Source organism: Pleuronectes platessa, chromosome 1, assembly GCF_947347685.1.
Source record: "Pleuronectes platessa chromosome 1, fPlePla1.1, whole genome shotgun sequence".
Taxonomy (NCBI): domain Eukaryota; kingdom Metazoa; phylum Chordata; class Actinopteri; order Pleuronectiformes; family Pleuronectidae; genus Pleuronectes; species Pleuronectes platessa.
Genome location: NC_070626.1, coordinates 29391194 through 29416943, shown reverse-complemented (window position 1 = coordinate 29416943; position 25750 = coordinate 29391194). Strand labels below are relative to the sequence as shown.

Genomic DNA, 25750 nt, shown 5'->3' with positions numbered 1-25750 from the left:
GAGATGCTGGATGTTGGTGAAATAGGAAATCGGGGAAATCTGAAGCCTCTTTTCTTCAGATCTGTTCTAGATTTAGACAAACGTGATTCACTGACTCTGAACCAACACAAACAGAAAAGTGTCCGACCTCCTTCTGGCGATAAAGACACTGTTGAGACTTCATATTAGTGTCTGACTCCATTTTACCAGCGTGACATCCAACACTTTCTCTTGGCTTCTACTCAAGTTAAACAATCTGTAGAAACACAAGTTTCACGCTGACAAAAAAAACTCCTCAACTGGTCTTTTCACCACAGGCTCCAACACAAGCACAGCAAATCCCCCCATGGTCCCAGGGTCCGGCTCCATGTGAGGTTTTTAAACTTCTGTGTGCGATGATACCCTTAAAGCAGATTCCCATTCCCTCGTCCGTCCTCAACCGGCTCATCTTCCACTTCCAAAGATGAGCTTGTGTTTGATGTTGAGCATTTTGTCCCTCTCCTGTCTGTTGCGTGACATCTTCTTCTGCTTCAGGCTGCAAACTTAAAAAAAAAAAAAAACCCGGCCTCCATTGTTCTCGCTCAGAAATCAGTTAAAACCACTCAGTCACGGACGGAACCGGAGGTATGTGGGTTGAACAGATGTGCAGGAGCCTCACGGAGGGAGGACAGCAGTTCTACATATGCTCTGCAACATGTTGTTGTCAGAACCTTTTTTGTAAAATCCCTCCATTAGTTTCACCGCTCATCCTTTTGTGGGTCTAGTGGGGGTTGGAGTGTATCCCAGCTGACATGGGGGGGCTCGAGGCGGAGCTCAGGTGGTTCCCAGTCCATCACTGATCTGACATACCATTTACACCTGCAGGCGATTTAGAGGCGGGCACCTAAGGCTCCTTCTAACTGTTCTCAGACCGTTCAAGTTTCTTAGAAAGACAAATATCAGTTAATTTTATCTGTCATGTGATAATAAGTCAGGCTCTAGTAGCAATGTGTGTTCCCTTCTTCATATTTACACCTTTTGGGTAATCAGATACAAATCTGATTACCCAAATAGTAAGGTGTAAATGCACTCAGGGCTCATTGAGGAACCCAATCTGACAACATGGAGAAAAGTCATTTTACATACTTATGAATTCACATGTCAGAGATATTTAACTCTGTCCGAGCCGTGTACCGACCTGCGGGCTGCCTCTGGGGGTGCAGGGTGTGGATGTCCATGGGGAAGTGCAGCTTGTTGCGGATGATCTCCTGGTTCTTGCCGGTGAACTTGTTGGCGCTGTTGATGCTCTTGGTGTGCCAGTCGGTCCAGTAGAGGCTGTCCTCAAACACCGTGATGGCAAACGGGTGAGGCAGGCCTGGAGAGAGGAGGAGAGACAGAAGAGGTCAGTGGGGAGAGCGAGAGACTCAATAAAACAGAACGATGACAACAGAGTGAGTTGTTCAACAAAGTGAAATAGGGCACGTGTGAGGTTCGACACTCTTATAGTAATAAGAGTGTTACTATAACACTCTTAGTTGCCTCAAACCCCATTCCGGTCTTAGTCCCGCCGAGGTGACAATTGTGCCTGATGGTGCAAATACTACACATACCAAGGAAGGTATTGGAAGCCCTCTGCCACCATCTAGTGGTCGGAGTGGAAAATACATACTAGCCCCTTGGGACTGTGCAGCAAAGTTATTTTGAGGTATTAAGCTGTATTTGAAATACTGTTATGATGGAACAAGAATGATTGTACAGCAAACATATGTTGTTATTCAATTTAAAGCAAAAGCAGCATCAATATAATAATCTACATACCAAAATGTGTTAAATTAAGGTTATGCCCCATTATGCCTAATGTCGCTAATTTGCCTCATACCTAAATTTATATCTATTGTATATGCTACATTGAAATGAATAATCTCCACTTAATTTAGCATCTGTATGACAGGCCAAAAACACCAAAAATATTTTTTTTATATAATTGGAAATTAATTCAGGCAATAAGGGGTTAAACAAGAAAAGAAGAAACTCTGCGTTTGGCTCAATCCAAAGACACTTTCCACAGCACAGAATCCTCCCATTCTGCTCTGTGGGCTCGGCTGATGTCACATCATCCCCATTTAGAGCTGCTTTCAATTACGCTGCCTCTCGTCGGCCTGTAGCTGGATCAGTTGTGGCCACCGCCTCCAAAAGCGGAGGCGCTCCATCGGGTTTCCTGCAGTAATGTGACTTTTCCGTCCAGAAACTGAAAACTGGATCGAGAGCGGACCTGATACCAGAGTCTTGTGTGGACACATCTCATAAGTTTAGATTTAAATACGTTTAAGTGTCTGTTAATGGTTGAAAATGTCAGTTAAAAGGTTTGATCGAGCCGAACAAGACAAACACTCGGGATACTGAGCCTTTGGATTGAGTGGAAACCTTCTCTTTTCCATATCTTAAGTACAGGACGTCTCTCGAACATGTGACTAAAACAAGCAGTAATCAAAGTTAAAAACAGACAAGCACAGCTGATGTCCCCGACCACTTCAAACCAGCGAGAGGGACACACAGAGAAAACACACACAAATGCAAGATGGCGCTCACGTCAAATCACCATGTGTCGTTCTAACTTTAGCAGATAATCATGTGCTGGTGTAAAACCCCATCACTTACTGTAAGTGGTAGCTTTCAGGGCCTTTAAAACGTTGACCTCATTAGAAATTTGCATGGAGGCTTTCAGCCTGTACCTGAGTTTGATAAATGCAGCCTGAGGATTTTAAGTGTCGGTGTTCACAGCCCGATACAAAGTGGAGCTCTGGCCTGAATTCAGTGCAACAGGGAACTCCTCGTGGATTCGTCTCCAGCTGGAACATCTGCTCAGGCTGACGCTTCCACATTCATCTAAACCTGCAGCTTAATCCTCCTCCAGTGAAGTAGCTGCAGTCGGTGAAGTGCTGAACGGGTGGAAAAAGTGATTTCTGCGGCTGTGGTGGTGGTGGTGGTGGTGGTGGAGGAGGAGGAGGAGGTGTGGTGAGCGTGTGCTGGCGGAGGGCTTTTAAAAACAGTGCCCATCATTTAATGACAGTGTTTTACAGTGCGGCGTAAATGTCAAGTGGTAAATGGATCAAACTGGAGAGAACCCAGAGTGATAATGAGAATAGTTGCGACTTTTACTACACTCTGCCTCAAGGGATTTATTAGTAATATCTAAAAGTATTCGTTAAAAAGTAGAAAAAGATTGTGTCTTATTAGAGGTTTATTTAATTATATATTATTGGCACTATCACCAATCTCTGCACCTTAGAACCGCACGTTCCCATAACTCTCTTACTGTATATATTGTTGTTCTATTGTTGTTTTTCTATTGTTGTTTGTACAGTGCACCAACCACACCAAAGCAATTTCCTGTATGTGCAAATATACATGGCAATAAAAAGAATTCTGATTCTGATTAGTTGTCTGTTAGTGTTTGTCCACCAGAGGGCGATAACAAGTTGAGTTTTAACTCCGCTAAGGACGCTTTGTTTTCATCTGCTTTTGTGTTTGTTATTTCCCAGGATTATGCAAACAATTACTAGAGAGATTACCACGGAATTTGGTGGAAGGATCAAATATGGGATAAAATAAAAAAGAAATTGGAATCTTGTTCACTTTGTTTAACAATATGCAAAACAGCATATTTCTACATTTACATGTTGATTTGTGTTCTCTAACCCTTCTCAAATATTGAAAACTGTCTACGTATAAAACTGTCTAAGCCATTTAACATTGACTTAATTCCTTTAGAAATGGCAAAATTATGATTCAACAGGAAGATGCGTAAGGAATTCTCCCTGCTGGCTTGAGGCTTGAATCCGGGGGTTTGATTCCTCCTCCAGCCCATTCTCTCTCTCCCCCCATTTCACGCTTGAACTGCCCTGTCAATACAGGCGAAGAAAAACAAAAGACTTCTCCCTCCTCCTGCCTCCTTTCAGGCAGGTCCAGGTGGTTCTGAGGTGATAGTGGCCGACTGTGTGTTCTCTGATCTTATCCTGACATGAGGGACACAACGGTCCTACCCCCCCCTTTCTCTTCCTCTGAGTCATCGACACCACAGAGGCGCCTGGGTTTTGATACGGTCACCTTCCTCCTGCTCCTCGCCTCCGCACCCGCATGCCACCCCATCCTGCTCCTCCCTTTCCGGGACAGCTGGGGGAGCAGCTGCAGGCCGACGGGGCATCAAACATCCCGACGGGCGAGTAATGTCCCCTTTAACCTACATGTGGCACGTCCCCGTCCTCTGACGCCTCCACCGACTCTGTCGCACTTTCCATCTGCAACACAACGTCGCCTCGGGCTGAACCAGATCATAGTGTGATGATCTGCAGCTTTCCTCCTCCTCAGATCTTATTCCTCTGGGAGTAAAGCAGATTTTTGTGTCGTTTACAAAATGACAAATCAAGTGAAACAAATCAAGATGCTTGTTTCATCTAATTTGTTCCTCAAAAGGTCAAATCTCTGCCTGTTAGATGCAACTTCAAACTCCACAATAAATCTCACTGTTACAGCCGAAGTTAACATCTTGAATTAATAGGCAATAAAACAAAAAAATGTGTCATTCCTGGGAATGATTTCAATCATTTCAGAGACACGTCATCTGTCTACACGTTAATAAATCAGTCAGATTTAGACTTTGGTATAAGAGCGAGTTTAAAGTGTTTGTTAAAAGTAAAAAACTAAGGGATTTAATTAAGGACGTGATTGAGGAATAATGAGGTTGAAAACACAATTGGGTCACTCAAGGTTTATACAAAAATATCTGCACTTGGCGACATCTAATACATATCTATTTAAAAACCATTGTGCTGTCCAGCAACTGTCCAACATCCCCGAACAACAAATAAACATCGTTAAACTGTCATAAAGATTTGTGCATTCATGCTCCCCAGAGAAAGAACCTTTCCACCTAGAACATGAATCTACCTCTAGTGTAATGTACTGGAATCACATCACCTCTGTGTGTTTCAGTCTGGCTCACCAGATGATAAACACTATATTTTTATATGCCTCTATTAACTATTAAACATATAAACAGATGTTAACGCCTGTGAGCCGAGCTGCTGTCCACCAGGGGGCAACATTTCTTTGATCTACTTATAATACTCATTTCAAATGAAGCATCACTGCAGCATACAGCGTTTGTCCTCAGGCACATGTACTCTATGATCACCTACACACACACACACATTGAACGCATGCACACACACACACCGACCCCACCTCTTCTCATTCTGTCCCCCACCTCTAGGTGCACAGGTGTGCAGAATGGATAGCAGCGATACCCGGCAGCCCTCCGGCTCCGGTGATAGAGGTGCTGGCACACATCCAGCTAATGCACACAATCGTGCACAAACAGACACACACACCTAACAGGTATGTACACACTTGATACACACATTCCTGGGCAGTTTAAAATGTAACCATGCACACACATTCCCGATGACTCACACACGTGTATACACAATCACGTATGCGCAAACACACACACACACACACCCGTCCCATTTGTCCTGTGTGTTGTCTGAGCAAACCGAATCTGTGGAGGAAGGACAGCACCAATTACAGCCTTTTATCCTCAGAGCACACATCATTAAAGAGAGCTCACTGGGCTGATAGGGCACACACCCAGACATAGACAGACACACACACACACGCACACACACACACACACACACACACATATACAAGCACCCTCAACAAACAATGTCCCATGTCCCTCTTCACACTTTCAAACCCTCTCGATTGTCACCGATCAGCTTTTCCTTTTCCTCGTCATCCGAAGGAAACACAAATTAAAAGCCACAGTTTCAGCCGAACCACAATTTATGATATAATGACTCACATGACCTTTGAGTGATGATCATAACATGAGTTCTTGACCGGACAACACCACTTTGTGCCCATTAGTCTCATTAGTGTCAACAGCCGCTGCTGAGAAATCCTGTTTATCTGCTGGTTGAAGGATCACAACCGAAATCTAATTGTCCCCAAAAGAATAAACAAATCTTACTGCAGCATGAGAAGAAGTAGGCCAGACACACACACACACACACTATAGGAACCAACAACATAAACAGCGGCATGCACAGCTTTATGTTGTCATTTAAGGCATGTGTGTGTGTGTGTGTGTGTGTGTGTGTGTGTGATTCAGTGGTAGCCATGAGGCTTATGCTCCTTAAATATGGCTTTGATTAACTCCACATGGAACAATGAAGCAGCGTCAGCGTCCTATATATCCAACCCGTTGTGTGTGTGTGTGTGTGTGTGTGTCTGTGTGTGTGTGTGTGTGTGTGTGGTAAGCCAGACGTCTGCAGACCACAGCTCCTCTGTTTCTCTCCGTCTCACTCAAGAGCTTTCAGAGCAACTTCTGAGCTTCTGGAATGATCGACAAACAACTGACTAAGCTTCATGTTTCAGGTTCACAACCTGGTGGTACCTGTATTTTTAAACAGAGGTCCTTTTAGGTTTCACTTTATTTCATGTTAGATATAAGAAGGAGTAGAGGTTGAGTATCTCCTGTTCACCAAAAATGTTCGTAACCAGCAAAGAAGGAAAGCAGCAAAGAGAAAATCCTGTTTTCAGGCATCGGAGGACTGATGCATTCCCTTTGTTGTGATAAACACTCACTGACATTCAATTCTCTCTGTGTCTCTCTCTCTCTCTCTCTCTCTCTCTCTCTCTCTCTCTCTCTCTCTCTCACAATCACAGATCTGTCACCATCAGCGACACCTGAAGAAATCCCACTTCCAATCAGTGGCTCGTTAAAACATCTATAAAGTTTTAACCATCCTCTGCAGGCAGGCAGGGTTCTGCATAAACTCAAAAGATACAAAAACTACAAAGCTCTGTCAGAGAACACTTGTTTGCAATCGGCTGCAGAAGTTAATCAGAGGGTTCATCATAAAACAAACTCTGATACTTAACCTGTTCTCAATAACCAGCCCTAACCAGAAAAGAAAGGAAGGAGACTTCACCTTGGCTGATGACGGCCTTGCGGTTGCGTCCGTCCAGGTCGGCCTTCTCGATGACGTGGTGCTTGGCGTCCACCCAGTACATGCGGTGGCTGGCGTAGTCGATGGTGAGGCCGTTGGGCCAGAACAGGTGCGTGTCCGCGATGACCCGCCGGTTCGATCCATCCATGTTGGCGTACTCGATGCGAGGCGTGTTGCCCCAGTCGGTCCAGTAGATCTTCCTAAATACAGGAAGATGGGACAGTGGTGGTTAGTTTGCTTGTTACCATCTGGGAGGCGTCAAGCTGTTTGAGCAGAAGGAGCTGATCCCCGTGGCGTCAGGAGGTAAACAGCTTGTTGTCAGGATCCAGGACGCAGCAGATGTCTGACAGGAACACAGAGTCTCCATCGTCTACACTCACGTCCTCCACATCTCTACCTGTCTGCTCCGGACTCAGAGGGAACAGCTACTTCTGTTTTTCAATTATCCCATGCAAATGAGCTACCTAATAAGCTGAATGAGTTTTCTAGCTTTAAATTTCTCCGGGGCTTCATCTGAACCTCTCTCCTGTGCTGCAGCGTTTGAATCCAAGGTGGAAAACACGCTTAGCTGCAGATTTCATGAGATACTTGTTCCCCACAGATGCTCGCTCGCCCGTGGGCACTGCTGTGCTGCCAAACTCTAATCCCTCTCTGCTGCTTCACAACTGGGACAACTCCGGGGGGGGGGGGGATATGCATATACGACTATGTGTCAGTTGAAACCATCTGTAATGACGTGTATAGATTGTGTGCGTTTGGACTCGTACCCCTCTATGGGGTGCAGAGCGATGGCTCGGGGCTTCTCCATGTTCTGCCACAGCAGCACCTTGCGGTGCGTCCCGTCCAGGTTGGCCACCTCGATGCGGGACGTCCCAGAGTCCGTCCAGTACAGCTTGTCATGGATCCAGTCTATGGCCAGTCCACCTGATGGGAGAGAAAAACACATTTTTTAATCTGTTTCAATATAAAGTCATGATATAGAACAAAGAATTAAGTTAAGTTTTTGAAAGAACAGAAGTTTGTAAACGCAGTTGTCCCTGTTTTAGTGTTGTAGCCTTGATGGGATGAAAAAGAGACTTTTGAAAACGATGACAAAATGTTGTGAACACTCACTTTCTGTGAATAAGTTCCCAGTGAGGTCACGTGATGTGTGATATGTATTTCTCAGCAGCATGGTTTTAAACTTAGGAATCAAAGCGATTACTATGCTTCCCATGATGTTGACCTGTTCTTTTAAGCGTCACCGATAACAAGTTGTTTCTCTGCTCTTCATATCACCACTGTTTGTGTATTCGCTGTATGTTGTGTTTACTGTGGGTAGGTGTCTGAGGAAGATTGGAGTCGAGGCAGATAAAGCTATAAAAGAACGAGGAGAGTAAAAAGAACAAAAACAGAGATTTAAGGAAGAAAGATGAGAAGCAGGGACTCGGAGGGAAATACAAAGAAGATAAAGAATGAGTCAAAAGGGAGCAAGAGACATTGTGGCTGGGAGGAAAGCATCAAAGATAGAAAAAGAACAGAGTGAAAGAGAAGGAATAAGTGGCTAGAAAATAAGATATCAAAAAAGAGTTTGAAGGGGATTGATGTCATTCTGCTGAACTAACAAATGACCTGGTGATGGATGAAGTGAGCGGCAGCCGAGTAGAGCTGGACATAAAACAGCCCTGTTGAATAAATCACCCCGAGTTTGAACCGGCCGTCACCCACCTGGACTCTCCAGGCCCGTGGAGACCACCTCCTCCACGTTGGAGCCGTTCAGGTTGGCCTTCATGATGCGGTCCAGCGTCACGTCCGACCAGAACACCAGCTCGCGGTCGTGGTGGAAGTCCAGGGCGATGGCGTTCTCCAGGTTGTTGAGCAGCAGCGTGTACTCGGAGCGATGCGGCAGAACCTGCCGGATGTCGATGCGGTTGGCGAACAGCAGAACCGGCTCCGGCCCTGAAGAGGAGGAGGAGAGGGAAGAGGAGGAGAGGGACGAGGACGAGGGGGGGGGGAGGACGACGGAGAGAAGACGAGCATGAGAACGGAAATTGGAAAGAGTCAAGAACAAAAAAAGTAGTAGAGCTGGGAGTGATGGTCACTTTTAATAACACGGAGCATTAATCTCATGGAGGAGGTGACGGTCGGGGGGGGCTGGCAGCCGCCTGACAGAAGGTGCTGACCCGGGTTTAACTCTGGTCTGCGGCAGATTAATGGGCTGCTGCACCAGGCCCCGCTCTCCACTGTACCTCCACCACGTATATCTAAATCTAGACCAGACCCTCTGCATGAGCCAACCTCACTCTGAGTCCATTACCCCCGCTGCAGAGGAGTGGATACAGTTACCGTCGAGGCAAGTATAAACACTGTGCACCCGTGTTTTTATTGGAGGTCAAACCCCAGTGACTCTCCGTGGTCACGTGTCAAGGTTGAAACGTAGTACAGCGTGTGGTGTGTGTGTTTTTTTTTTTTCTTACCCAGAGCTTTGCAGCTGCGCTTGTCGGGTCGGAGCTCGTAGCCCTGGACGCACCAGCACTGGAACCCCCCCTCCGTGTTGGTGCAGCCCTGGCTGCAGTAGCCTTCTTCTGCACACTCGTCCACATCTAGAGCAAGAAGACAAGAGGAGGGACGGAGAGATTTAGAGGTTGAACAGAAAAGTGGGCAGAGGTGGGTGGAGGGTGAAAGATCCTGATCATGCTTGAGAAACTCATCCACATCCTGGTAGAATTTCTAAATTCTGAGAATACTTTATAGCAGAAATCCAAAAATCGGCTAGAAAATAATTTCTAACCTTCAGCTAAACATCCCTTAAAGTTGCGTACAAACAAAATTGATGCTTTTCAGGATATATATATATATATAAAACAACAAGGAGTGAACAGAAAGATTTGATTTTTTATTTCTCTCTTTACTTCCTTTGCATTGTCGTGCTCAAGTGCTGCTGGTGAGGAATTTAACTTTCTCTTCCTCCTTCATGATTCAGCCGTCAGTCAAATGTTTTTAAAATTCTCACAGTTTATTTCCTGCTTAATTGTTCTCAGGTTATTTTAGGGGAAGTCCAGAGTCGACAAACTCTTCAGAGGCCACAGCCTGCTCACTCACTGTCATGTAACACACACACACACACACAGACACACACACACAGCAGTACCCTGGCAGGCTTTGCCGTCGTCCATCAGTCTGTAGCCAGTGTGACAGGTGCACTGGACCAGTCCTCTGACCATCTGACACTTCTGGGAGCAGCCTCCATTATTCTGGTTACAGTTGCCCTCACTGGAGCGCGGTCCTGCACGGGGAACATAAACACACGAGCTGATTCAGTATAAATACAACCACACGCTGCAAAGAGCATCTGACTCATCGGGTGTTGAGCCTCGAAATGCGTCCGTCCCTCAGGCGGCGAGGCCCCGAGGACAGGGACGTCTGCTTGGATGTGATATTAAACGAGAATAGAACTTCTCTTCTAAAGGCGAGAAGGTAATGAACGCATTCCATCTACTTAACTTTTTAAAAACACTTTTAAATTGTCCAAATTACAGACTTTAGAATTTATCAGATTGTAATAAAAAATAACATATTAATGAGCCTGATAGGGAAACACTCTCTGCTTCATAATTATGTAATAACACTGTAATACACAGAAAATCTCTGATGCTTGAGTCTAGAAACTTTCTGGAAAATTTAAAATGTTTAGAACATTCAGGAGAGGGGCGCAGCAGGTAATAACACCAACTGTAAAAAGAGGGTAAAACATTTCATAATTCTTGATCTACAATAAATTAGCTGATGTCTAAAGCATTAATGTTTAATCACATCAGTCATCATGACTCAAACAGGTTTGTGGTAGAAACATTTCACACTTTGTGTATTTCTGTGCGTTTTAAAAAGGGAAAAACGTGAAGATTGAATGTTTCTGTCTTCACACGAGGACGTCCACTCACGGCAGTCGTGATGCGGGTGCTCGTCCGTCCCGTCCCCGCAGTCGTTGACCTCGTTGCAGACCTTCCTCTGACCGATGCAGCGTCCGTTCCCACACTGGAACTGATCCGGAGCACACGGAGGACTCTCTGTGGACGAAGAGAAAAGATCTTTACTTCACTGCTTCTCCTTTAAACCAGAGGTCTTCAATGTTTTTCAGGCTAAGGACCCCAAACTGTTGGAGAGATGGAGCAGGGACCCCCTACTATGTATACTGCATAAAATTGTGTTTTATATTAAACTGGGCCTAGTGCCATGTATAAACATAGCTACCCTGTTAATGTGCATTCAATACTAAGCTATTCAAATAATACACAGGTTCATATATTCATGTTTTTATTTTAAACATGCATGGTGTAGGAGCTGCAGTGTGTGCATCTGCCTCCATTTATCCATTCGCTACAATATGTTGAATTCATGTTAATGTTTATTTAAGACATTTAAATTTGTTGTGAAAAATTTGTCTCATCAACCAAAAATGTTGCGACCCCCCTGCAGTACCTCCGCGGACTCCCTAGGGGTCGCGAACCCCCTGTTGAACACCTCTGCTTTAAACATCTTTGGTTTTATCGGATCTTTGTGGGAAAATGAAGCTTTTCTTCATGGAATTACATAATATGTACGTCTCATATTTATCTGAAACAGTTTGTGAGGACGAGTTTGTCAGTGGAGGGCTGTTCTGAGCTGTTGTCATGACAGCTTGTGTTATATTTAGCTTCTGAAAAACACGATTAAAAAAAAAAAAAAAAAAAACTCACCAGTTTTCTCGCAGCCTTCCTCGTCGCTGCGATCCGAGCAGTCGTCCTCGCCGTCACATCTCCACGACAAACGCACACAGCGCCCGGTGCCACAGCGGAACTGGTCGGCCGTGCACATGGACGTGGCTACACACACACAGACACACACACACACACAGGTTGTTATCATTTCATTCATATAAGATGGTGTTTCTCATTCACCAGCTGTGATGAGCTCAAGCTACTCACTGCAGTTCTTCTCATCCGATTGGTCCTCACAGTCGTACTCGCCGTCACACCTCCAGCCGGCGTTGATGCACATCCCGCTGCTGCACATGAACTCAACCGACCTGCAGGGCTGGTGGGAGGCTACACACACAATCACACACACACAGACACAGAGACAGACACACACACATGAGAAACCAGACAAACGCAGCAGGAAACAAGATCCCACCTAAAATAAAAACACTTTTATGGATCTTACAAATCTCAATATCTAATACTTTTCAACCCGATTTTGAATGTTCAGGGTTAAAAGTTAATTCATATCACGTAAGATGTGTATTTCACTTTATCCTCGTTGCGCTGAGCTATTTCAAGTTCTGATCTTTTCTGCTGAAATGATTTATTAGATTAATTAATTGTTCTTTTATCAATTCCGATAATTTACCAATTATTTCAGTTTCATCTGGTTCCAGCCTCTCAAGCACAAGGATTTGTTGCTTTTCTCAATTTATTATTATTATTATTATTAACTGCAGATTTAATATATTTTACAAGAATTAATTGATTAATCAGAGAAAAATAAAACTGACTCCAAGAAGATTGACTTCACGTAACTCACGCACAGAGTCACTGGAGCTGGAAGATCAAATACTTAAGTTTTCTGTCCTGTTCTAATTGTTTTAAATTACACAAATACGTCCCGTGAACACTGATTGGTTGAATTTAAGTCTGGAGATCAGAGCTGTTCCACCCTTTAAACCTCCCGGCACATCTCCACGTGTGATCAGATCAAAGAGAAGCTCAAACCGGCAGCAGAGAGGAGGACGGAGGTGGACGCGAAGATTAAAGCTGAATCAAACATAAGCATCTTAAATCCCCCGATGTGTGGTAACACGTGTGTGTGTGTGTTTGTGTGTGTGTGTGTACTTCTTTGACATCTTCCCTCCTGCTAGCACGAGTCGGCTCGTCATCGAAGCCACAGCGGGCGCGAGATAAGGGAGGAAAGAAAACAACGAGCGAGGGGGGGGCAAAAAAAAGAGAGAGAGAGAGAGAGAGAGAGAGAGAGATGTTGTACAGCTTCAAGCATCCGTGTGCAGACTTATCAGTTGGGCGAGAGAAGAGAGGGATGATCAAAACAGCAGGTGGGTCACCCAGGAGAGAGAGAGATAGAAAGAGAGAGAGAAGACGAATACCCTGACGCCCACACACACACACACTCGTATGATTCATCAATTTTTTAAATCTCTCTTTTTGTCGATCTTTCTCTCCATAACACACAAACACACACAAACTCACAGTGTTCGCAATGAGGCAAAGCAAGTGTGAGCGTTTGTTGGGATGTGTGCGATTATGTTTGTGTGCGAGGGAGCGAGGCGGTCGAGAGAAAAAAGAGAGAGAGGGAGAGAGAGAGAGAGAGAGAGAGAGAGAGAGAGAGAGAGAGAGAGAGAGAGAGAGAGAGAGAGTTCTCTAACAAAGCGCCCTTCATGTGTCTGAAGAGTCCATGCCAAGGAATGCTGTCTGTGGATGGGCTGTCTTATGCCTCTGAGGAATGCCTCCTCTCTTAGCGTGTGTGTGTGTGTGTGTGTGTGTGTGTGTGTGTGTGTGTGTGTGTGTGTGACCACAAACTATATGTAGGTTTCAAAAAAGCAAAAGACTTTTTCCAGCGAAACAGAATTCCATTTCCGCTTTAAACACATTTAAAAACACCGGAGGCTTTAATTCTGGATGAACTCTGGTTAAAAAACACATGAAGTGAATACAAAATACAAATGGGTCAGTTTCAGTGAGTAATTAAAAATAAAGAAGGACAACAGGAAATAAAAAAAGATGGGGGACATGAAGTCCAGATGCATCGGGCAGGATGTGGACTGATCTGGGAACTGATCTGTGAACCCGGTTTGGTTTTTTAAACGTGACCACATAGCGGCACGTAGTCACACGGACACATCTGCATTTCAAACTTTTAAACACACAAACAAACCTTGTGTGTGTACGTGTGTACGTGTGTGTGTGTGTGTGTGTGTGTGTGTGTCCTGCAGAACCTACTCAGTATCAAATATGAGCCGTTGTGTTTTCACCGCTGTTCTATTATAACTTTTTTCTTCAAAGACATTCGACAGTACGAGCTTTCATGCCAGCTCGACTTTCAGATGAGAAAACTAAACACATCAAAAGCGAGGCAGCAATTAGAGGAACCTGGATGTGGGAGGAGACGACGGAGGAGGAGGAGGAGGAGGAGGAGGAGGAGGAGGAGGAGGAGGAGGAGGAGTAGGAGAGCGGCTCCGTCAACTGACGTGACCTCACACACGATCAAACGCTGGTTCCAAACCTTGAAACCTCGCTTATCACACACTGCAGATAACAGCATCAAAGAGAGAAACCACCACGTAGGAGAGTCCCTGTCTGTGTGTGTCTGTGTGCCTGTGTGTGTGTGTGTGTGTTGAGCATCAAACAATACTTTCTAGTATTTGAAGGAATTCAGTTTAGCGGAGATAAGTTTGTGTGTGTGTGTGTGAAGTCGTTTTTGTTTACTCTCTCAGCACAGACACATCTGGACCACAGCCCAGTCCTAAGAATGCAAAAACCTTCTTTCTGAGGTCATGCTTAAGTTTTGGGGTTTAAAGTTTTCTTTGCACAATCAACACAAATCAGTGCAGCGGTTCCTGTTCTACCATCTTTTTGGGAATCTTAAAAACCTGGAGCTCAGTGTACTGGTGAGGTCAGAAAGTGCTTCATTAGGAACTGGAGGGCTGGAGTTTAAATGAGCCCTGAAACTTTTTGTGTTTGGGTCCCAACAGAGATGTGTGTGTGTGTTTGTGTGTTGTGTGTCTGTGTGTGTGAGAGAGAGAGAAACGAACATGTGAGAAGTCAGAGGTGAGAGAACGAGGGGCGAGATGCTGGGAGATTTGTCGGCAGCAGATAGCGTCTCTGGAGTGAAGCGAGCGAAACACGATAGACTGTGTTAATCAGGACCACGGCTGCACTCTGTGTGTGTGCGACAGCGTGTGTGTGTGTGTCTGTGTGTGTTACAGTGACTACAAACATGTAACAGGCCGAGTGTTCTCCAGCTCTGACAGACGCTGCTGAGCGGCGGTCTGGAAACAGCAGCTGCTCTGGAGCTCAAGCTGCCGTCGGGCGTTAGGACTTGAAATCCACACTAAACGTCGAGATGAGGAACAGTTGTTGGACGCTGGACACCGGAGGCATCTGTTCAAGTATCTGAAAACTTCAATTAACGTAGTATTTTGGTACAGTATTGAGTATTTGTCACTTGGGGAAGACATTTCATTATTTAAAAAACTGTGGTTGTTGAAGATGACATAGTTGTGGTTTGACCGAGTTGATCCATCTTCTCAAATATGAGGATCTGACTCGTTTCTCTGTTTTACATTAAAGTGAAGTGAAGATTATAAGTGTCAGTGTGTCCAGATGATAATAAACTGTATTTATATACCACTTTATTGAACAAAATTACAAATCGCTGAACAGAAAGAAGAAAAGGGAATTAAAAAGCAGCAGTTAAAAGAAAGAGAAAGACGAGCAGATCGTAAAATAGGAGTTGAGAAGAGTTTTGAAAGACGTAAGGGAACATGTCATTGTTCTTTGTTTCTTTCTAGTCTATTTGATGACTTCCAGTTATTATGTGGACAAGTCTACACAGAGAAGTCTAATTAGTGGGCGTGTGGATGCTTTGCAGACGTCAGATGATCATCTCACAAACATCCAGATGAGCTTGTGAGGTGCGTTTAAACTCCAGTTGACACGTGTGCAGTTCGGCCATCGGGATACATGGAAGGAACGAGTGAAGGAGAGGAAGAAAAGGATGAGGAGAGGAGAGGAGAAGAGAGGAAGAGTGTCACCAAAGCAAGAGAGAAGAAACTTAAACGTCTTAACGAAGGAGGAGGATGAGGAGGAGGACTGATCCCTCAGAAGAGCTTCATCTTCGTCTCTTACACAAGAGAGTGTTTAGTGAGAGCCTGGAGCGACACCTCGGATCCTTAAGAGAGTGTGTGTCTGTGTGTGTGTGCGTGTGTGTATATGTCTGTGTGTGTGTGAGTAGATAACAACAGCTCACTGTGAGCTTTACACCAGCAGAACAGGTCAGAACAGCCTCTCCACTGTAACAAGGCTTTTTTTTTGTTTTGTTCCTTGTAAGATTTTAAATCTACACAATGAGGATTGTTTAGTTTGTGCAAAAGGTTTGTCGTCTAAACTCAGATGAACAGAGTTTGATGGGGAGCCCACTATGTGCGTGCCCCCCCCCCCCCCCCCCCAGCACAACCTCATCCATCTGATGGACAGTTCTGCTTCTTTTGGGATTCATCCATTTTTATGTGGAGAGGGGGGGGGGGGGGGGGGGGGGGGGGGGGAGTGCAGTGACAAGCAAAGTGTGGACGAAAAAAAAACGTGTGTGATTGACACTTGTAAGACGAGGTCACGTTTCACACGCTGACCTCTTCCTCATGTGCTTCTACCAACATCCCACAGAGGAACTGGGGAACATTGGATGTTTTTTAAGGGAACGTGCAGAAATCGGGAGAGATTGTCCCATCCACTAACACGGAGGAGGCAAGGTTAACGATCTATACCTCGGCCGGCCACCAGGAGTCAATCAAGATGTCTTGGCTTTCACTTTTTGGGGCATTTATAAGTCGTCCATCTTTAAATGCAGTGTGTAGCGTGAAGACATGTTCGTGCACGAGTGACGTAAAAAAAAAACTCACAACAGTCCGACTCGTCCGACCAGTCCCCGCAGTCATCGTCCCCGTCACAGTGGTAGATGTCCAGGATGCAGCGTCCATACGCACACTGGAACTCCTCCACGCTGCAGGTGGCTGTCATCACATCGGACGCTGCAGAGACACAGACACACACGTCAAACAGAAGCTGAGAGAGACGCTGCAGAGACACAGACACACACGTCAAAGAGACACAGACAGACGCTGCAGAGACACAGACACACACGTTAAACAGACACTGAGACAGACGCTGCAGAGACACAGACACACAAGTCAAACAGACACTGAGAGAGACGCTGCAGAGACACAGACACACACGTCAAACAGAAGCTGAGAGAGACGCTGCAGAGACACAGACACACACGTCAAACAGACACAGACAGACGCTGCAGAGACACAGACACACACGTCAAACAGACACTGAGACAGACGCTGCAGAGACACAGACACACACGTCAAACAGACACAGACAGACGCTGCAGAGACACAGACACACAAACGTTAAAGAGAAGCTGAGAGAGACGCTGCAGAGACACAGACACACGTCAAACAGACACAGACAGACACTGCAGAGACACAGACACACATGTCAAACAGAAGCTGAGACAGACGCTGCAGAGACACAGACACACACGTCAAACATACACAGACAGACGCTGCAGAGACAAAGACACACACGTCAAACAGAAGCTGAGAGAGACGCTGCAGCAGGTTGAGGACACTTTGAAGCTTCGAGTGTTCCTGTCTGAAAACTGCTCGTGAACAGATCTGAGGTCAGATCGCTGTTACGTCTCTTTACAGGCTCTACAGCAGCGTCAGGTTGGATCTCAGTTCACATGCAGCAGGACAGTAACCAGATTGTTCCACTTCTTTATTTTTTGGCCGTAATGAATCACGATCCTACAGTTTTGAGATTCTGATAAGAGGAAACTCTTGTGGAGGAGCCGACTTTGTGTCCCGTCTGTAATCTATAAACATGGTTTCTCAGATATGGAAACTTATTTGTTCAGAATCACTTATTTCCACTTTTGGATTCAAGTATTTGGATATGAGGGGGGGGAAACCCGTAATATGATTAATGACTTTTCTTTTCATCCTGACAGGGAGACAGTAAGTTCCCTGTTTTAAGTCTTCTGCCTCGTCACATGTCTGATAAAAAGCCACATTGAAATCCCAATAAAACACACATTCACACTCACACACACACACACAATATAACACACAGTAACTTACGGCAGTTTTCCTCATCTGACCCGTCCTTGCAGTCCGTGTCCCCGTCACAGTACCAGTGCTCCGCGATGCAGCTGCTGTCTGTGCAGCGGAACTCCTTGTCCGAGCATTTACGCATGTCTGTGACAGACGACACACAATGTTATGTATAAAACACGTTTTTACATGCTGTTGTGTTCCTGTTTGAATCAGTGTGTAAGTGTGTGTAAGTGTGTGTGTGTGTGTGTGTGTAGGGGCTGCCACTTTTTCCAAAATCCAAAATCCTAGCTCCTTGCAAATCTTAGTTCTTTTACATCAATTCTGAAGACTTTCATGTTTGCTTTGATTTCATATTTAATTGTTTACCTCATGTATTTACTTTCTATTCTGTCTTTAACTCTTCATTTCTTTTAAAATTATTATTTTTGTCTTGCCTTATGTTCCTGCAATACATATTCCTATATATTTATATATATATATATTTTTTTTCTGTTGTTTTTATATAGATATATTTTATTGTACTATCCACTCCAGCAGCACAAGAACACTTTCCTACTGGACACTGACACAATCACATCATTGCATTCCATTCCTGTATCTGTAAATATGTTCTCTGTATGTGATTTATGTTTGTATGTCAGTGATGTGTTTAAGTGTATAAGCTACTGGATGATCTAAATTTCCCACGGGATTAATAGAGTATCCATCTATCTATCTATTTTCAATATAGATGCATTGAATTCTGGGAGAATAATTCATGGATCTTGATAAAAAAAAAACAGGACATGTTTATGGGACCTGTTCCAATATGAGCTTTACCCCAAAACGTTAAACTTAATAAAAAGTGACAGTCCCTCTCTGAGTGTGTGTCTTCACCCACCACACTGTTCATCACTGTTGTCCCCACAGTCGTTGTCCCCGTCACAGTGCCAGAGGCTGCGGATACAGTAGCCGTTCTGGCAGTGGAACTCGTCTTCCTCACACTCCCTGGGAGCTGCAGAGAGAGAGAGAGAGAGAGAGAGAGAGAGAGAGAGAGAGAGAGAGAAGGAGAGAGAGAGAGAGATAAAACGATGAGGACACCACGAAAGCAAACCAGCAAATACGGAGCAGGAATGTGATTAGAGGCGGCCGTCCCTGAGCCGTGCTGACAGTACATTTCAAATTGGACCGACACTGGACAAACTGTGTTATGACTGTTATGTTAGGCACAAAACAAAGAAAGTGAGATTTTTTTTTTTAACTCCATAAACAACCGGGACTCTCGAGGGGGGGGGGGGCGGCAGGACCGGAGCTCAAACACTTTCCATCTCAGCACTAAAGAGACCAACAGACAGCTACTGCCACACAGCGAGGAGGACGACTGAGTCGAGTCGAGAACGTGTGCTCCAGTAAAGTAATAACTGTATTTATTCAGCACTTCTTAACGAAAACAAAAAGCCATGAAACCAAACCACCTCAGCGAGCGGCTGTAAAAGAAAAGGTCGGTGATTTATCCCCCGCGGGGAGGGGGGGGAGGGGGGGGGACAGAGGCCGTGGTCGGCTTGAATTAATGTTGGAGCATAAAAAAGAAACACTTAAAACATCCATAGAAAAATCTCAAACCACATTTCAAGCATAATCCGCATCTCCGGTGTCAATCTGTAAACTAACTGTGCTGCTAACGCGTGGAGTTCAACCAGAACAGGAACTAATATACTGCATGATATTTAAAAAAAGGAGGCGTTCAATTAAAATTCCTCGGATTTTAAAACCAGAACTGTCAAGACTAGAAAAGCTTCTTTAAAATAGAAACGCTTAACAAGATTCCCCAAACCCTCTGATTAATCTGTTATGAAATATTCAACATTGATAAATTTGGAATAAACAGAGGAACAGCATGAAAGCATCAGCGTAAGTGACATCATAGTTAACAACTGATCTCCAGTTCAGGGCTCTGAGTCCAGTTTCCCTGAGCTTCACCCCAGAGCAGGTTGAAAGCTGACCAGCAAAGCCCCAGTCCTCCCACACAGGCATGTTTAGAACTGCACTGGTTTTCTAATTCATTATAACCACGACTATGGGGGACATTAAATCCTCCCTGCTGGAAACATTCATATCGGGTTTGACCACATTTTAACACTATACAGTAAAAGTGCATCAAACTTATTCTGTTTAAAATCCAATTTGAAGCAAAAAGCTAAATAAAAAGGTTATTTCTTAACGGACCAATAGATTCAGGACTGGTTTCTTCCACCGAACCCCAGAACCAGCAGCAGCTTGTCTGGTATCTTGACTGATTGAGGTTAGAATACGTTGTTTTACTAGACGTTCAACCTTGAGACAAGCGATAAGTCACGTGTGTCATTCAGAACAACAGCCCTGACGATCCAGTCGGACACAAGTCACTCCCTCCACTGACATTGACTGTGTTTCCCTTTCAGACCCGTTCATTCATCCGCCCTTTTCTTCTTTTATCACACCTGCATCGATAAAAGGCCGAAGGGATTTATCAAAACACCTTCTACCTCAACTGTTAGCACCACAATCAATGGCAAAGGGGTCGGGTAAACAGCCGCGTCAAGGAGAACCAATGATGGATGGCCTCTGGCAGGAGGTGATCTATAATTCATCACTGTCGTGTGTGAGTGTTGGACAGACGAGACAAACAGGGACAGATAAGGAGAGACAGAGGCAGGGGGACGCCCACGAGACACTGAGATTTGGAAATGGACACACGCCACTTCTGAGAAGAGAGCCTGTATGTGTATGTATGTGTTTGTGTGTTTATGTTTGTGTATAAACATATTTGTATACCTCTGGCTAGTACATATTTCTAAAGGGCTAAGGAAGAAGGAGCACAGGAGACGTTTACATGTTAGTGGATGGTTTATGGACCAAGACAAAACGTCAAAGATGGTTTCTGTTATGGGAGTGTTAATTTTTTCTTCAAATTTGGGTTTTGTTTGGTTATTTGATGCTATAAAAACAGAAGGAAAAGCACGATTGGCAGCTGAGACTGACTCGTGATTGGCTGAGGGCTCATATCTGCGGCTCCACCCCCTGGTCACTACTGACACAAAGACAAATAACGTCTTTGGTGCAAGATGGCAGCGTTCGTGTATCTGGGATATTTACTACAGTCTATTGTCTGTGCACTGAGCAGAATCCTCCTTTATGAACACATGAATAATGTTTATGGAATTAAATAGCATTAATAAGGCTTATGAATAACCTTATACATAGTTTTGGCATGTTAATACCTCAGCTATGATACTATACTGATACGATAAGTAAACATCATAGAATACATCTCTCTCCCAAACCTCCACTGACCTCACTGACCTCTGCTGCTACGCCCCCCCCCATCCAAACAAAGAACAGAATTTAATCACAACAGCAGGTCCAAATGAGAATTTAATTCTACCTGCACTATTGACGGATCCACTCATTTAATCTATTATTCAACTTGTTTGCAAATAATTGAATTCCCCCCCCCCCCCCCCTCGCTCGCTCCCTCTCCCCTCCCACCAGTGAGGTAAACAGAGGGAGGTCGGAGGTCAACAGGCCCTCAAGACGCTCATCATTCACACAGCAGCCAAATCACAAAGGGCAAAGGGCACAGGGAGTCATTACCAGGCCGCCTGCATGTGTGTGTCTGTGTGTGTGTGTGTGTGTGTGTGCGGTGAAATAGTGTTGTGTTTCTCCTTCTGTGAAATGTTTTTTAGGCTTCAGAATATCTCATGTTCAAACACACACACACACACACAGCCGCACAGACACACACCTCCATCTGAAACCTCGAGAACCACTCCAGCTCCAGCCGAGCGTGGGGGGATCCGGCTCCACCCTCTTTTTTTTCTAAATAATAAAATAAAACCACTGCGTGTGGTGGGAGAAACAAAAACACACTGGGAGGTGAACGATAGACCCGCCGAGAAAGAGAGAAAGAAACATGAAATAATAAGTAGTTTGGGGAACAGGGGAGGGGAGAGACATTTACTGGGCATGGAGATGAAAGATTCATCGCCCGGGTTCCCCATCAGGAGGTGATTTGGTGTCTGGCTGCTGATCCAGTATGTGGGTCAAGCAGGGAGGGTAAAGAATCTCTGGATGACGGACGGAGGAGAAGGGGCGAAGCGGCTTGTAACTGATGTGCACACTGACCACACGAGATGGAAAACAATGGGTTTCATGTCACTGGGAAGTTCAGGCTGTATCGACTACTGGAGATATTGTTAAAGCTCCTCCAATCAAGGCTTTAGGGCGATGTCAAACTTCATTGTGAGCACATTCAAGTTTAAACTTTCCGTAGAAACGTTTGATTTACTTTCTCCATGTTGTAAGTTTACATCCTGTTCATTTTAACATCACTGGGAAGTAACCACAGCTCCATCTTCACAGTGATGGTGAGGTAACAGCAGCAACACGACCTTCAGACCGATCAGATACGTGCACCTATCAACGCCAACGCTTCACCAGATGCCAACTTCACCAGATGCTGCACGGCTCTGTGTTTTTTTGCCGCAGCCCCCCCCCCCCCCCCCCCCCCCTCGTGTTGGCACCACCGCTGCACCGACACACCTTCGTCCAGATAAATGAGAGAGCTGTTTTCTGAATGAGGCCTAACCACCTTGAAATAATGCAAATCACCGTTCACCTGTTACTCACAGTCTGCAGCACTAACTCCTCGAGCAGCCCCTCTAGAGAAGGGAGGGACAGACTGTAGCTTTCCAATAATGTCCTGAGTGTCCAATAGTCCTCACAAAGACAGAAACACCGGAGCATACACAAACACACACAGACACACACACTTCAGCACCTCAGGCAGCAGAGCAGAGATACAGAAATATGACAGAAATAGACACTGTCCCTGCTTTACCCACTGCAGGCCACATGCTGCCTGGCAGGCAGCTGAGGGGTATTTTAGAACATGTGCACGTGCATGTGAATACACACACACACACACACAAACAAACAAACACACACACACAGACATACACTCACAAACACACAATTGCGAGAGGTCAGCACTCCCACAGTCACCACACAAGACATTCTGTCACCTTTGCCCTCAGTTTGTTGCTATTTTTTATTTTTGGAGGTACTTGTATGTAGATGTGTGCGTGTTTATGTGTGTGTGTTGTGTGTGTGTATTTGTGAGACAGGCAGGCAGCTCCTTCAGACTCAAAAACAAACACCTCATTGCACATGGCTGCCTCAAACATCTGTCCACTTTAATAACTCATCCCCATGAGCCTGACAGAGCAGGTTGTCTGTATTGTGTGTGTGTGCGTGTGTGTGTGTGTGTGTGTGTGTGTTTGAGATGCCACATATCAAAGCTACTTCCACCGACTGTTTGTGTGTCTGTGTGGACACACGGAGGCTCTACTTACGACAGTCCTGCTCGTCGGAGTTGTCCTCACAGTCGTTGTCTCCGTCACAAACCCACGAGCGACGGATACATTTGCCGTTGTCGCAGTGGAAGTCGAGCGGCGAACAGGTCGGGAGCACTGCGGACAAACAAGGAAGGACAACAAGTGTGTCAGCGGCAATAAACAAACAAACAAACAAACCATGAAACCGAGGAGGAGGAGGAGTAGGAGGAGGGGGACAGGGAGGAGGAGACAGGAAAGAGGAGTTCTGGAGCAAAGACAAAGGCTTCAACACTTATTGTGTGAAATCACATTAGTTGTTCAGGTTTTTGTTCTCACCTGTGAATATGGGCTCTATAAATAAAATTTGATTGATTAATTGATTGAAAACCTTAAACTTTGAAGTTTTGTTTTGTTTGTGCTCCAATCAGATGTGTTGGGAAATATTCACCATCTTTTTTTTTTTATCTCTCTACATAAATCAATTCATCGAACATATAAGAAGACCTGCAGATGATTGAATAGCATAGGCAGCTCTCCAAAAAGTGAAGCCAAGTCTTGGTCGCCATCTAGTGGCTGGCAGCAGTATAGGTCTCCTCCATGTTTGTGGATGGGACATGAACGTTTTTCCTAGGTAGGTCTTATCACCTGTTCAAGTTTCTGTTAAGTTTGGTTCAAAGTATTTATTTAATGCTGTAAAAACATCGTGATTGACAGCAGAGACGTGATAAAGCTTGTGTGTATCAGCGAGGAAATCAAGACCTTCCCTGATCGCTACTTCCTGTGGCTCCAAAAGACCTAATCTGCCCAAGATGGCCGTGTGATCGTATCAGGAAGTGGAGACACGTTGTCCATCTTTAAATACAGGCTCAGTTCATGATGTGATGTTTATCCAAACACAGAGATGAAGCCTTTACTGACTTCACCCCATCGTCTTTAAATCCGTAACGGGGTTGGTTCTGTGTGTGTGGTCTCAGTTCAGCCAGGGCCTGATCCGGACCCGGCCCACCTCCTCTCTCTCCCACCTCCTCACCCCGAGACCCAGGGAGCAGCACTGAGTCCAGCTCAGCCCGGCTCAGCTCGGCTCAGCGCATTCCTCCTTAACTTCATATCCGCTCTAAGTGCAGCTACTCGCTATCTAAGCAGAGTCCGAATGACTGGCCCTTTGTCATCCACAGACAGAGCTAATTTAATTACAGGCCAGAGAGGGATGGAGGGATGGAGAGAGGGGAGCGAGGAGGAGGAGGAGGAGGGAGCGGTAACTCCTTACACTGGACTCTCACCAGCCTGTCAATACCAGACATGAAATATTGATGGAGCAACGCAGACTTTATGAAAAATGTATGACGTCACACGGCGGGTTAAGCAGCGAGGCAGACAGGCGGACGAGTCAGGGCTCAGGGAGTGAATTAAGTAAGTGAGAAAGAGTGTGTGTGTCTGTGTGTGTGTGCGTGTGTCGGGGTGTGGCTGTGGTCTCTAGGGGAAGTAAAGCCCCACTGACCCACATACCCCTGCATGGATATTCCATTATTCAGAGTGAAACACAAAGAGAGGGAGAGACACACACACACACACACAAAAGCAAAGACAACTCTCCCAATTTCTCCTTTTGTCAATCTCTTATACTCTTCACCTTCTGATGAACTCTCTCTCTCTCTCTCTCTCGGCCATAATTACATGGACGTACCGGGGGTTTGGCTCCGTCTACATATATATTATGCATTATTGGAAGCAATTATCTGAAATCCCACCGTCTCTTTATTTTCTGTTCTTTCAGGCGGCTGCTGGATTCACTTTATCCAACCCTGGTCTGAAAATGAACTTAAAGAATCCAAAGATAACTTTTTGAAGCAATTAAAATACAGCAAAAGATGATTTTTGAAAATCTAAATGATCCCTCACGAATATACTTAAATAACATTGCAGGTTTTGAGGAAGTCAATGTCAGACTAAAGAAAGTTTATAAGGGTGCAAATATTATTAAAAGTTTCTAACAAATTTTAAGGATCATACTTAAGAATCTAGTCAGTCTGGATGAATGTTTGAACATTTCAATAATTCTAATAAAAATGAGAGGCAGCTTGAAAAACGTGTATATTAGAGGTTTTCTAGTATTTTATAGACATTTCAATATCTTTCTGACTTGAAAGATTTTTTTCAAAACAAACTGCAAAACGTAAATAAATCAGTTTGGGCTCCGGGGAGGTTGATGATATGTATTTCAAACCAAAGCAAGTTATTGATTAATCAAGAAAATAAATCAATAGACTATATGGAATATATTCTACATGGTTTTGACCCCGAGAATCCAAATGAGGCTGGAAAAATATTAGAGAACTCCAACGACATGCAAGATGAGTTTATTAATAAGATTATTATGGATTGCTTCCGTTTCTATCAAACATAATGATCTGTGCCAGTCAGCAGATTTATGTCCACAGCCAACAGGAGGTTAAGAAAACGCTGCTTCTCAAAATTTCAATAAATAATTCAGCTCGTCTGATGAAGAAGAGAGAGAGCCCGGTTAACAAGGACACACACAGACACACACACTC

The 25750-nt window shown here is 44.8% G+C and overlaps 1 protein-coding gene across 1 annotated transcript in view; it reads right to left on the bottom strand.

Moving 5' to 3' along the window:
• lrp4 (low density lipoprotein receptor-related protein 4) overlaps positions 1–25750 on the bottom strand; it is a 99358-nt gene that overhangs the window by 11988 nt on the left and 61620 nt on the right. The window contains exons 3-15 of the mRNA XM_053423752.1: positions 23217–23333; positions 18725–18838; positions 17869–17985; positions 16621–16749; positions 11918–12037; positions 11686–11815; positions 10895–11016; positions 10105–10239; positions 9431–9556; positions 8682–8912; positions 7742–7898; positions 6957–7174; positions 1157–1333 (exon numbers count right to left, since the gene is read on the bottom strand). Of these exons, the coding sequence (XP_053279727.1) occupies positions 1157–1333; positions 6957–7174; positions 7742–7898; positions 8682–8912; positions 9431–9556; positions 10105–10239; positions 10895–11016; positions 11686–11815; positions 11918–12037; positions 16621–16749; positions 17869–17985; positions 18725–18838; positions 23217–23333 (1893 nt within the window). The remainder of the gene's footprint in view (positions 1–1156; positions 1334–6956; positions 7175–7741; positions 7899–8681; positions 8913–9430; positions 9557–10104; positions 10240–10894; positions 11017–11685; positions 11816–11917; positions 12038–16620; positions 16750–17868; positions 17986–18724; positions 18839–23216; positions 23334–25750) is intronic.